The following is a 14,257-nucleotide window of genomic DNA, read 5'->3' as shown; positions in this document are numbered from 1 at the left end:
CTTGGCTACCTGTATTTGACATTGTGTTGTTATTTCGCTGAACACTAGATAGTTCAATTTTATTTTTGGCAGTGAAACGAGGCTACTCAGGCGGGAAAAAAACCTCACCCAAATGTATAGCCCCATTGGAAAATATAAATGTACTGTTTGAAAATGTTTAAAAAAAACATGTGAATCACATTTTATTTTGCGTACCCCTGGGTGTACGCCTACCCCAGTTTGGGAATAGCTGTTGTAGACAAACAGAGAAAAGGAACACCACTTGGGGAGTCTGTCAGCATTCCAAAGTAGAGAACAGGGCTATTTCAACTGAATTCTAAAGACACAGCCATATAAGAGACGGAAACAAAGATTTAAATGGACATGTAAAAACTTAATAATACATGTTATGTTTCCATAATGATATGGCTATTTAGAGAAACATATGTATGTCATACATATGTATGTCATACTCATCATTACAGCCATCCTGTCTTGACAGATGTGTTTCAGGCAGGTGAAAGACACACACACACACACACACACACACACACACACACACACACACACACACACACACACACACACACACACACACACACACACACACACACACACACACACACACACACACACACACACACACACACACACACACACTGATCACCCAGACCCAGCTGGCATTGGGATGTGTTTAATAGTAACAGTAATACATGGTGGAGACGTAAATCAACAGAAAATAAATAAGTATTCTAAAAATCCACTGTAGAATGCTATCGTATTCATCAAGATAAAAATAATGTGTCAATTTACATTAAGAAAACGTTATCTGCGGTAAGCATAAAATATGTCTAGAAATATTATGTAATCAAACAGCATGTTTCCCTTTTACTCCACTTCCTAATTTTCTTCTTCTTCGTCTTTTTCTATTGTCCAAACAGTTATTCAAGGTGTCAGTCCAGATGAGTCTAATTACACATAGACTTTTGCCATAAAATAGGGAGTCATTGGCATCAGAGTTGATATAGTACTAGCAGTAGCACAGACAGACAGGTTAGAGGTTGATGACAGCCAGCTGTGAGTGTCTGGTGGGGTTGTGATGATGGGTAAGACTGAGGGATGATATGAAGCATGGAGGTGGTGATAGGATGACTGTAAGAGGTTACAGGGTACATCAGTGGGAACGTGTTATTGGCACATGGATATTGATAAACATGGATGTTGATAAACATGGATGTTGATAAACATGGATGTTGATAAACATGGATTTTGATAAACATATTTTCATAAACATGGATGTTGATAAACATGGATGTTGATAAACATGGATGTTGATAAACATGGATGTTGATAAACATGGATGTTGATAAACATGGATGTTGATAAGCATGGATATTGATAATAAAGGGTTGCAGTATAGACAAGGGCTGTGTTAGGGAAATACACTTATAGGATCATAGACAGAACAACAGAGGTTGAGAGAGCAACAGAAACCTAGACAGACAGACATGTTGGTATTGCTTGATACCTTCTGGTTGCATAACTGAAGCCTGCCTATTTTATGGCACAAAAGTCTGTGGACAGAATGATCAATGTTATTATAATTTACAAAATTAGTTTGGCAAATCGACAATCAGCTCTCTTAAAGCCTCGTGACTGTATAACTCCAGGAGAGCTGACTCCAGCGGCTTGATTGACTTATAAAATAAACATTTCCGTTTGTCTGTTTTAATCCATATTGTATAAAAGCTATTATAGAGAATGAGCAATTCATTCACAGAATCAGTTAGTTTGGCAACATACATCCAAAGTCCGGCACTATCCGATAGTTTGGCAATGTTCGTTCATGCCAGGCGATGCCTGTTAGGTTGGCAACATCCGGGCCTCAGTGTCCATTCACTTTGAAGCCTTCCCATTCCCTCTGAGAAGAGACATTTGGAAAAACACTGTGTGTGTGAGCAGCTCCCAGAGAGTCTGTTTCTGCATAGTGATCCAGCAGACACTCACATAAAGGCGAAACACCCAAACAGTCAATCAGATGTCAAGATCCCAATAAACCGGCCAATCAGAAATAAGGATCTCAGCATACCAGTCCATCCCAGGATCCACTTGCTACAGACACTAATTCTGTCCATGTCTGATACCGATGTGTGTGTGTTGGGAAAGGAGACGACGCTTGGCCCAGTCACCCTTTGGCAGCATAGTATCTAGCAATGTTTGATGGAGAGAAAGAGAGAATGAAAGACGAGTAGAGGGGGTAGACGGAGCGTTCCATCCTTTGTAAGAGGGGATGCCAGGCTGCTGCTTGAGATGAGTAACACACACACACACACACACACACACACACACACACACACACACACACACACACACACACACACACACACACACACACACACACACACACACACACACACACACAGAGCCCAGGGCCCCTGACCTATAGTTCTATTGCCCCCAGGCTCTCACCTAAAGGAATTAGGCTGCTATGAGTTTCTATTGGCAGTTTTGGTGCCAGAGCATCTGGAAGATGCTTTGGGGGTTGTGCACCCCACCTTGAAAATAATGATGAGGTCACTTAGTTTGTTTTATCTCATGTTGAATTAGACTGTGAAAAGAGAGAGAGATACAGATGTAAGATCTTAATTTGAGCCAGTTAGCTACAGTAGGAAAGTAATCCTGCAGCAACAGGGACTGTGAATTATTATGTGGATTATAATTAATGACATTTTTGTAGGGGTTGAAACATTTTACGTGATGAAAAATCAAGTCAAAATTCAAAGTGGAAATCACAAACTTCAGAAGCCTTTTTAAACCTCAAATACACTACAAGTTTAAAATGCCCTGCACTGAAGGAATGTTCTCCTGCAACAGGGTGATCCTACATCTGTAGAGTGGGCTCAATGATAACCTGTGATTTGAAATTCTATTAATATCCTTTAGTCTTTTTCAGGTATGAGGTACCTGTTTCCAACCCATCTCTCCCCCCTCCCCTCCTTTCTCTGTCTGATAGGAAGAAGACTCTCTGGACAAAGTTCCAGGATGAGGATGTTCTGCTGCTGAAGCAGCCCGGGACCAAACCTGCTCTCCCTGAGAAACCTAAAGTCCTGCCTCCTCCTCACAGCCCTACAAACTGCCTTCCTTCCCTCAGCTCCACATCACACACACCCTCCAACTCACACTGGAGGGTGTGTGTAGCTTGAACCTCCCTCCTCTCCTCCCTCCAGGGGCCGGGTGGCATCGCATCCAGAGTCATCGTCAAAAAGGAAAAGGAGAAGAAGGTGAAGGGCAAAGACAAGGATGAGGGGAAGGTGAAATTACTAGGTAAAAAGAAGGCAGGGGCGAAGGCTGATAAAGAGAACGTGCGTGCACACACACATGGGGTTGGTTGGTCAGCGTTGGTAGGTCAGTCCAGTGTTCAGTCTCTTTATTTCCTCCCTTTGTTGATCTGGGCATAGAGAGGATCCTTCCCCTGCAGACAGAGATCCTTCACCTAGGCAGACAGAGAGGAGACACAGTTAGCATGTTCGTATTTGCATGACCCACTGGGACTGAACACAGGTCAGCTACTCCCTAGCTTTACAGACCCTTTCTCCAGCTGCAACACATGCAGTTCCTGTTGTCAACACCAGATGGCAGTAGCACCCTGCTGCAGACAGAGATATCAGCCATAGTGCAGAGGCTGAGGGTATTGTTGCATAGAGAGTGTGTAGCCCAATCCCAAATGGACCCCTAAACCCTACACCCTATGCACTTGTGAAGATCTGAGAGGATTTTATTGGTCTAAGCAATATGGTGAAACTTCCACCTAGCTTATTAGAGGGCAAGTTGAAGCTACTACACCTGTCAAATCCTCTCCACAAGTACGTAGGGCGTAGGGTTTAGGGGTCCATTTGGGATTGGGCCCTCATTTGTGTGTGTTCTCTCTCTCCCACCCACCTCAGCCTTTCAGATCCTAACTTTGAACAATGGATCTATCACTGTCGGAGTGTGTGTGTGCACGTGCATGTGTGTGTCTGACACACTGCTGTCTGCCTTCCTCCTACAGCAGTGTGTGAGTATCTGTGGAAACATATCACAGCAGGTTTGATGGAGATGTCCACAGACTACAACAGTCAGAACAGGCCTGTGTTATTATCATACACATTATTACACTGCAGTCAGCCTGTCAGCAGGGAGATACATAGGTTCACTCTGACACGTGATTGGCTGACTGCTCCAGCACTTCCATATCTGACTCCTAAGTGGAATGACCATATTTGAGAATTCTATTGTATGCAGATGGAACCTTTGAGTGTGTGAGTAAAATACATGTACATTTGCGTGTATGTCAGTATGTGGCCGAGTGATTAGACCACAAACATACCTCTGGCCTCTCTCCTTCTATTCCCCCCCTCTGGCTCCTCAGTGATTGGGTTTAGGGTTCTTCCTAAATATAAACTAATGCTAATTCATATCACCCAGTTATTAGTGGTGGCAGCCCAGTATTACTGATAAAACCACTGACATGACATATTTCCCTGTGTGTGGGCCTGACTGACACCACCTATCATTACACCCACACTATAAGAAGTGTGTCAGCTTTTAATCTACTGACTACAATATGGACTACTGCCAACCACAAGTCTCTGTGTGTGTGTGTGTGTGTGTGTGTGTGTGTGTGTGTGTGTGTGTGTGTGTGTGTGTGTGTGTGTGTGTGTGTGTGTGTGTGTGTGTGTGTGTGTGTGTGTGTGTGTGTGTGTGTGTGTTTGTGTGTTTGATAAAGGGAAGCCACTGCCATAGGAGAAAAGTCTCTACAATACAACACTGACTATCTCCAACCCTGAACTGCAGTCCAGAACATATACATTTGACATCATATTACATTTGACATCACATAACATCATGTACAGTACAGTATATACACTGAGTGTACAAAACATTAAGGACACCTTCCTAATATTGAGTTCCACCCCCGCTTTGTGCTCATAACAGCCTCAATTTGTTGGTGCATGGACTCCACAAGGTGTCGAAAGAGTTCCACAGGGATGCTGGGTGGTGGACCATTCTTGATACACGCAAGAAACCTTTGAGTGTGAAAAACCCAGCAGCATTGCAGTTCTTGACACAAACCGGTGCGCCTGGCACCTACTACCATACCCCGTTCAAAGGCACTTAAAGGCACTTGCCTTCTGAATGGCACACATACACAATCCATGTCTCAATTGTCTCAAGGCTTAAAAATCCTTCTTTAACCCGTCTCCTCCCCTTTCATCTACACTGATTGAAGTGGATTTAACAAGTGACATCAATAAGGGATCATAGCTTTCACCTGGATTCACCTGGTCAGTCTATGTCATGGAAAGAGCAGGTGTCCTTATTGTTTTTTACACTCAGTGTACATTGAACATCAAGATGTAGAAAATGCATCCGAGACAAACAAAATGACATCATGACAGCGTGCCCATGCATGGTGAGTTTTAAACACACACACATCCTTTATTGAGATACTCACACACCTCTGGTGGCTACAGGGAGAGAGAACACAGACACAACAAGACGCAACACACACAACAAGCACACACACAGACGCAGAAGCACACACATGCGCAGTTGGATAATCACACAACCCAACCACAGGCAGTCAGACACACCATGCTATCATCAGAGGATGCAGCAGACAGGATAAGTGAGAGGACAAGAAAAAGGGAAGGCTGGAGAGAAAGAGAGAGACAGAATAGAGAAGGTGAACAGAAGATCAGTAAAGGTACGGTGTGTGTGGAGAAGGCAGGCTTACAGAAAGCAAAGGAAGGAGGGAGGAGAAGGAGGAGAGGAAGGTTGGATAGATACCTACCCAGCACCCAGCCAGCGTCTATCTAGCTGTTGGCAGGTGGACTGATTTGGGCTGGACTAGAAACTGCTGTCTCACTGGGACAAGGAGACCCAGACCCACACGCCTGGAGAGGAGAGGAGAGGAGAAGAGAAGGAAGGAAGGAAGGAGAAGAGAAAGAGAGAGGGAGAAGAGAAGGAAGGAGATGAGAAGGAAGGAGAAGAGAAGAGAAGGAAGGAGAAGAGAAGGAAGGAGAAGAGAAAGAAGGAGAAGAGAAGGAAGGAGAAGAGAAGGAAGAAAGAAGAGCAAGAAAGTAAGGGAATATAGAAAAAGATAAATAGTTGTAGTTGAAAGCAGGATATGAAAAGAGGAGATTATAGGCAGGGACAGAGCAGCAATGTACTAAAGGAGAGAAAGGACACACGCACACACTGAGGACTTATAAAAACTTTTTTAGAGTGCACTCTATTGATCCCTGAAATGCTCTTTACACCTCCCTCACCACAGAGAGAGTGGGAGGATGTTTCTCTCTCTTGCTCTCCTTCTCTCTATACAGGCCTGTTTCATTAGGTTGCATAAAGCGTAATGTTGACTGCTGCTGTCGAGAGCAGTCAACTGACATCTCTAATGCTGAGAATGCCCTACGTTCTCTCTCTCTCTGGCTCTCTCTCTTTTTCTTTCCCTTTCACTAATTCAGGTTTTGTTCCATAACAACAGGAATATGAGCTCCACTGGCTCAGCTGAGTCACACTTCTTTCAGAGAGAGAGAGAGAGGGGTGGGGGGCAGGGGGAGAGAGAAGATAAAGTACTTGGGAATTGACTGACTGGCATACAGAATCAATGGTAGAAAGCATCGTTTCCAATTCCGTTTTTTTTTTACCATTGTCGGGTTTGTGACCCCAGTGCTTTCCCATTCCGCTCTCTCTAGGTATACTCTCTAGTGATACTCACTCACACACACACACACACACACACACACACACACACACACACACACACACACACACACACACACACACACACACACACACACACACACACACACACACACACACACACACACACACACACACACACACACACACACACCAGCCACGAGAGTAGCCAATCACAGAGAGTGATTACCTAGTCCATAGTGCTGATTCACAGCCTATTCATCAACAGATCTCATTTCACACCCACACTCACACACACACACACACAAGTACTCACCGCGTCCTCCTCTCCACTTCGACTGGGGCTACCCTCGACCTCACCGAACGAGTCATCTGTGGAGGGGTCGGTGGCGTCTGTGGGGGGGTCACTGATGTGGTCAATGTGGTCACTAACGTGAGACGCCGCCGATTTAGATGGAGAACTCTGTCTGGGGGCCGGTGTCGGAGCTGGGGGAGGAGAGGGGGGAGGGGAGGAGAGGGGGGAGGGGGGGCGGGGGTGAAGAGAGAGAGATGGAAGTACAGAGATTCAGCATTCTTCTTGAGTTGAAATCAGATAAAATACCTCCCCAGCAACTGTCTCTCTGTAGCTTTATTGATGATGATGACAAATTACAATGAATTAAATGAGATACAGAAAATCAAAAAGACAGGGAGTTGAGGCAAAAATGGAGGTAGAGCGGTATGAGGGGTGAAGGGAGGAGAGAACTTCCAAACAGAGAGTAATTTCACTATTAACACAAATCAAATAGCCATGAGTGTATACATACGTGAGTTAGTGGAGGGAGTGGTGGAGGTGACAGGAGTGAGGTTGAGCTGAGAGATGTCAAAGTCCTCACAGTCGTCTGTATCGGTGGCAGTCCCCGCATGGCTGAAATAGGAGCTGAAGGCCTCCGAGGTCCCAGCTAGACAGGGGTGCTGGTCCCCCATCTTAGCAGGCATGGCAGGGGGCTTCACTAGCTGGAAGTCCTTAAACATCTCCTACAGAGAGAGCAGAAGATGTTAAAGACACACTGTAACATTTTGGCCAATAAAAAGCGACAGTATTGTATAGAGTTTTTGTGTCTTGGCCAGGCCATTACTATCAATGTGGATTGGTTCTCCATTGACTTGCTTGGTAAATAGAATATAGAAATAAAATCAATAGAATACATTCTCCTACCTTGCTCATCTTCTGCCGCTGCCTCTCTGCATGCTGTGGACTTGAGGCTGATGAGGGGGTGGGGTTAGAGGCAGCGCTGGCAGATGATAGGCTATCACAGGGTTGATTGACAGGGAGGAACATGGCAGGCATGGCAGGCAGAGATCCTGGCTGGGCTGGGAGGTAGGCTGTAGCAGGGAACCCTAGATGTAGGACAATACACTTTACTGTGTGTGTGTGTGTGTGTGTGTGTGTGTGTGTGTGTGTGTGTGTGTGTGTGTGTGTGTGTGTGTGTGTGTGTGTGTGTGTGTGTGTGTGTGTGTGTGTGTGTGTGTGTGTGTGTGTGTGTGCGTACGTACGTACGTACGTACATACATACATACATACATACATACATACATACATACATACATACATGTTTGTGTCTGTGTGTATATACCCGCTCCCGTCATGGCGGCCCACTGCTGCTGTGTAGCAGGGAAGAGGTTGGCCTGGCCCCAGATGAGAGGCTGGCCTCCAGGCAGGACCTGGGCTACAGGGAGGGAATGACCCAGGGGGGCCTGGACCCCAAACAGAGGACCTGCCTGGGCAGCAAAAGCCTGCTGCGACCACACCTGACCTGGAGGTACCGCTCCCATCGCCACATAACCTGGACAGAGAGAGGAGACGAGCGAGTTATACACATGCACATACACATACATATAAACACAGAGTACCCCATTTACCACTGCAATACAGTGACCTACTTTAGCCTGTAGTTAATATTGTGTCTTAATGGTTCTACTGAACTATGGTCATTATGTCCACAATGAGCCTCAGTCAGTATCATGCATAGATTTATTCAGACAGTCCCAGACTCATAGAACTACACAGACTCATTATAACTCTGACTCATCTCTTCTCAGAGCTGCTTGTTCCAACTCTGCTGAAAAAAGGAAAGGAGAGATGAGTTCCTACCTGAGGGTACAGAGGCGGGGTTGAAGGGGTTGAAGAGTTCTGTGAGGGGCTGCAGGCCCAGAGACGGGTCCAGGGTGTTGGCTGGAGAGGCAGGGGTCTAGGGGAGGAGATGGGAGGGAAAGAAAGAGGAACAGGTTAAAACCACTTTACCCCCACAGGTGAGCCAAACAGACACACACACACAACACACACACACACACACACACACACACACACACACACACACACACACACACACACACACACACACACACACACACACACACACACACACACACACACACAAGGCACTACAGTACACTGTATGCTTGATTCTACCAGCCAATACAAACAATAACATGATTCCTCCGTCAGCTAAACTAGGTCAAAGGTCATGAGAGAGAGGGGAGGAGGAGGGGGGGGGGTGTACTCACCGAGGGGGAGTAGATGTCCGGGAGTGTGGAGATGTCTCCGAAAAGCTCTAATTGGTTGATATTCTGCCAATCAGAAAGAGAGTTCACAGCCGTCAGCTGTCATGGCTACAATAACAACGTACAGCATTTCATGTCCCAACACACATGCAACACCTTTCACGAAAAGACAGCACACGCAACATGCCTCACACAACCTGGTACCTATCTCTGTTTGGCACAGTGACACCATCAAACAGCGCCACAGGGAGACGGACGGGGACGCGTTAGATGATGATGTCATGGAGTAATATGATTGGTGGAGGTGACATACCAACCCGATTCAAGTTACTCTGAACTCTCAATATGCTCTCATATCTCTCCATATGTACATCTCTCTTTCTTCAAAATCCCTCTGTTTCATATCTCTTTTAAAAATGTCTCATTCTTTGACATCAGTCTATTTCTAACATTAAGGTCTTTATCCCTGTGGTGACTGGAGAAAAAAGGAGTCTATTTTTAGTTAAAGATGTGAGGCTTTACATGGTCAGAGATTAGCATAAATCAAAGATAGGGCTAATCAGAGCCCTCTATAGAGATACATATAGCTTCAGAATATTGCTGTATAGGGCGCTGGGGATAATGTCTGCACAGATAACAACGCTTCTTAGAATATCTGCCTTCTGGCTCCTCTAGTTAAACTGATAGGTCACACATAGACCATGACGCTCTTATTATATTCTAAAGCTTAAAGTGTGTGTGTGTGTGTGTGTGTGTGTGTGTGTGTGTGTGTGTGTGTGTGTGTGTGTGTGTGTGTGTGTGTGTGTGTGTGTGTGTGTGTGTGTGTGTGTGTGTGTGTGTGTGTGTGTGTGTGTGCATGCATGTGTGTTCTACTTCTATCTATCAGATAATGGATCAGAGAGCGTGTCGTTTCTAGCCATACAGATGAGTGGAGTATCTGTGCTGTTAGTGAGAGAGGAGGAGAGAGGAGGAGTTAAGTACACTACTATTACTGACTGAGGGAGATCCTATATATACTGTACACTGATGCTATTCTGTCTTTCTTTTAACTCTGAACCTACTGACACCTATGATATTGTTAGTCTGAATCTCCCAGAGCTGAGGAAGGGTCACTGGCCTCTGTGGTCAGTGTGGTCACTGTAGTGTGTTACTAATGTGACTGTGTGATCACTTTGTGGGAGTGGGTCTGCATCCAAAATTGCACCCTATTCCCAATATAGTGCACTACTTTTGTCCAGAGCCCTATAGCACCTGGTCAACAGTAGTGCACTAAATAGAAAATAGGGTGCCATTTGTGACGTAGTTGGGTCATTACTGAGCTGAGTATATCCTCTGTGTTATTAATGAGCTTTGAGAGGAGTGAGTCAGATCCTCTCTGTTGGACATGACCAAAGCTTGACCCATCACCTCCTACCATCCCTCTCACCTCCTCCCATCTCTCCATCCCATTCTCTGACCTGACCACCTCCCTCTCTCCCCATCTTCTCTGTCTCTCTGATGTCTATTTGACATTCATTGCAGCTCTAAAGACCCTCCTCTCTCCCTGCCTCTCTCCCCCTCTCTTCCTCTCTCTCTTTCCATGTCTCTCTACCCCCCCCCCCCCCCCCCCCCACTTTATCTTAAATAAAGAAAACTTTCAGTGAGTGTGGCCTTTTCTCATCTATCATTTGTATTGCCCTTATAACCCTGTCAGGCTGCACCAAGAGGTTTATGAAGACTAGAGTTGAGCAGGTCAGTACTACACAGTGCACCTTACCTGTGGTAATGCAGGTAATACACTGATACACTGTCCATATCCATGGGATATATCAGTGAGTGGCTCTCCACTGGCTGCTGCTGCTGCTTCTCATGATGATGTTGTTGGTGATGATGTTGCTGGTGATGATGATGTTGGTGATGATGTTGTTGGTGATGATGTTGTTGGTGATGATGTTGTTGGTGATGATGATTGTGTTGATGATGATGGATGATGATGTTGGTGAGGATGTTGTAGGTGGTGATGTTGTTGTTGATGATGATGATGGATGATTATGACGTTGTCGATGATGATGTTGTTGTTGGTGATGTTTTGTTGTTGGTGGTGATGATGATGATGATGATGATGATGATGTTGGTGATGATGATGAAGTTGGTGATGATGATGGTGGTGATGATGGTGATGGTGGTGGTGATCATGGATGATGATGATGATGTTGTTTTTTGATGATGATGTTGTTGGTGATGATGATGTTGTTGGTGTTGATGATGTTGATGATGATGTTGTTGTTGATGATGATGTTGTTGTTGGTGATGATGGTGTTGGGGATGTTGGTGATGTTGTTGGTAACAATGTTGTTGGTGATGGTCAATATAATAGCGTTGTTGTTGGTGATGATGTTGCTGTTGGTGATGATGATGTTGGGGATGTTGTTGGTGAAATTGTTGTTGCTGATGTTGTTGTTGTTGCTGATGATGATGTTGTTGTTGTTGCAGATGATGTTGGTGGCGATAATGTTGGTGGTGATGATTTTGTTGTTGATTATGTTGTTGTTGGTGATGATGATGTTGTTGGTGATGATGATGTTGGTGATGATGTTGTTGGTGATGATGTTGTTGGTGATGATGTTGTTGGTGATGATGTTGTTTGCGATGATGATGCTGTTGGTGATGATGATGTTGTTGGTGATGATGTTGTTGTTGTTGGTGATGTTGTTGGTAATGGTGATGATTTTGTTGATGATGTTGTTGTTGTTGATGATTATGTTATTGGTGAGCATGAGGTTGTTGGTGAGGATGATGTTGGTGGCGATGATGTTGGTGGCAATGATGTTGTTGATTATGTTCTTGTTGGTGATGATGATGATGTTGTTGGTGATGATGATGTTGTTGGTAATGGTGATGTTGTTTGCGATGATGATGTTGTTGGTGATGATGATGTTGTTGTGGATGATGTTGGTGGCGATGATGTTGGTGGTGATGATTTTGTTGTTGATTATGTTGTTGTTGGTGATGATGATGTTGTTGTCGGTGATGTTGTTGTTGGTGATGTTGTCTGTGGTGATGATCTTGTTGTTGAAGATGTTGTTGTTGTTGATGATGTTGTTGGTAATGGTGATGATTTTGTTGATGATTATGTTGTTGGTGAGCATGAGGTTGTTGGTGAAGATGATGTTGGTGGTGATGATGTTGGTGGCAATGATGTTGTTGATTATGTTGTTGTTGGTGATGATGATGATGTTGTTGTTGGTGATGTTGTTGTTGGTGATGATGTTTGTCTGTGGTGATGATCTTATTGTTGATGATGTTGTTGTTGTTGATGATGTTGTTGGTAATGGTGTTGATTTTGTTGATGTTGTTGTTGTTGTTGATGATTATGTTGTTGGTGAGTATGATGTTGTTGTTGGAGAGGATGATGTTGTGGATGTTGATGTTGGTGAGGATGTTGTAGGTGGTGGTGATGTTGTTGGTGATGATGTTATTGGTGATGATGATGTTGTTTGCGATGATGATGTTGTTGGTGATGATGTTGTTGGTGAAGATGTTGTCTGTGGTGATGATCTTGTTGTTGATGATGTTGTTGTTGTTGTTGATGATGTTGTTGGTAATGGTGATGATTTTGTTGATGATTATGTTGTTGGTGAGCATGAGGTTGTTGGTGAAGATGATGTTGGTGGCGATAATGTTGGTGGCAATGATGTTGTTGATTATGTTGTTGTTGTTGGTGATGATGATGTTGTTTGTGATGATGTTGTTTGTGATGATGTTGTTGGTGATGATGTTGTGGTCGGTGATGTTGTTGTTGGTGATGATGTTTGTCTGTGGTGATGATCTTGTTGTTGTTGTTGATGATGTTGTTGGTAATGGTGTTGATTTTGTTGATGATGTTGTTGTTGTTGTTGATGATTATGTTGTTGGTGAGTATGATGTTGTTGTTGGAGAGGATGTTGGTGAGGATGTTGTAGGTGGTGATGTTGTTGGTGATGATGATGATTGTGTTGATGATGATGGATGATGTCGATGATTGTGTTGATGATGATGGATGATTGTGTTGATGATGATGGAGATTGTATTGATAATGATGGATGATGATGGTGGATGATGATGATTGTGTTGATGATGATGATGATGATTGCGTTGATGATGATGTTGTTGTTGGTGATGATGGTGGTGAAGATTGATGATGATGATGTTGGTGGTGGTGATCATGGATGATGATGATGTTGTTTGGAATGATGATGTTGTTGGTGATGATGATGTTGTTGGTGTTGATGATGATTATGAAGTTGTTGGTGATGTCGTTGGTGACAATGTTGATGGTGATGGTCAATATAATAGCGTTGTTGGTGGTGATGTTGTTGTTGGTGATGAAGATGTTGATGTTGTTGGTGTTGATGCTGTTGGTGATGTTGTTGTTGGTGATGATGATGTTGGTGGCGATGATGTTGTAGGTGGTGAAGTTGTTGGTGATGATGTTGTTGGTGATGATGATGATGATGATGTTATTTGTGATGATGATGTTGGTGATGATGATGATGTTGTTGTTGATGATGATGATGTTGGTGAGGATGTTGTAGGTGGTGATGTTGTTGTTGATGATGATGATGGATGATTATGACGTTGTCGATGATGATGTTGTTGTTGGTGATGTTGTTGATGATTACGATGATGATGTTGTTGGTGATGTTGTTGATGATTATGATGATGTTGTTGTTGGTGATGTTGTTGTTGATGATTATGATGTTGTTGTTGTTGGTGATGATGATGTTGCGGATGATGATGTTGTTTGTGGTGGTGATGTTGGTGTTTGTGATGATGACGATGTTGTTGGTGATGATGATGCTGTTGTTGGTGATGATGATGTTGGTGGTGGAGATGATGATGTTGGTGGTGGAGATGATGATGTTGTTGGTGGTGATGATGATGATGGTGAGGATGATGATGTTGTTGTTGGTGATGATGATGATGTTGTTTTTGATGATGATGTTGGTGATGATGATGTTGTTGGTGATAATGATGCTGTTGTTGGTGATATTGTTGTTGGTGGTGATGA

General features: G+C 44.0%; 1 protein-coding gene across 9 annotated transcripts in view; it reads right to left on the bottom strand.

The window, feature by feature from the left end:
- Positions 1–1,330: 1,330 nt before the first annotated feature.
- LOC129869636 (disabled homolog 1-like) overlaps positions 1,331–14,257 on the bottom strand; it is a 116,840-nt gene continuing 103,913 nt past the window's right edge. For 4 of the 9 annotated variants that reach the window (XM_055944232.1, XM_055944236.1, XM_055944231.1 and 1 more), the window contains 8 exons: positions 9,232–9,294; positions 8,819–8,915; positions 8,277–8,510; positions 7,883–8,064; positions 7,491–7,701; positions 7,001–7,170; positions 5,813–5,915; positions 1,331–3,472 (listed from right to left, as the gene is read on the bottom strand). In XM_055944232.1, the coding sequence (XP_055800207.1) occupies positions 5,835–5,915; positions 7,001–7,170; positions 7,491–7,701; positions 7,883–8,064; positions 8,277–8,510; positions 8,819–8,915; positions 9,232–9,294 (1,038 nt within the window). In that variant the 3' untranslated portion in view covers positions 1,331–3,472; positions 5,813–5,834. Of the gene's footprint in view, positions 3,473–5,612; positions 5,673–5,812; positions 5,916–7,000; positions 7,171–7,490; positions 7,702–7,882; positions 8,065–8,276; positions 8,511–8,818; positions 8,916–9,231; positions 9,295–14,257 lie in introns of all 9 variants that reach the window. The other 5 variants (XM_055944234.1, XM_055944238.1, XR_008761998.1 and 2 more) reach the window with 4 other exon arrangements.

The sequence above is a fragment of the Salvelinus fontinalis genome, chromosome 14, assembly GCF_029448725.1.
Source record: "Salvelinus fontinalis isolate EN_2023a chromosome 14, ASM2944872v1, whole genome shotgun sequence".
NCBI lineage: Eukaryota > Metazoa > Chordata > Actinopteri > Salmoniformes > Salmonidae > Salvelinus > Salvelinus fontinalis.
Note: the sequence above shows the minus strand (reverse complement) of the source record. Positions and strands in the feature narration are given on the sequence as shown.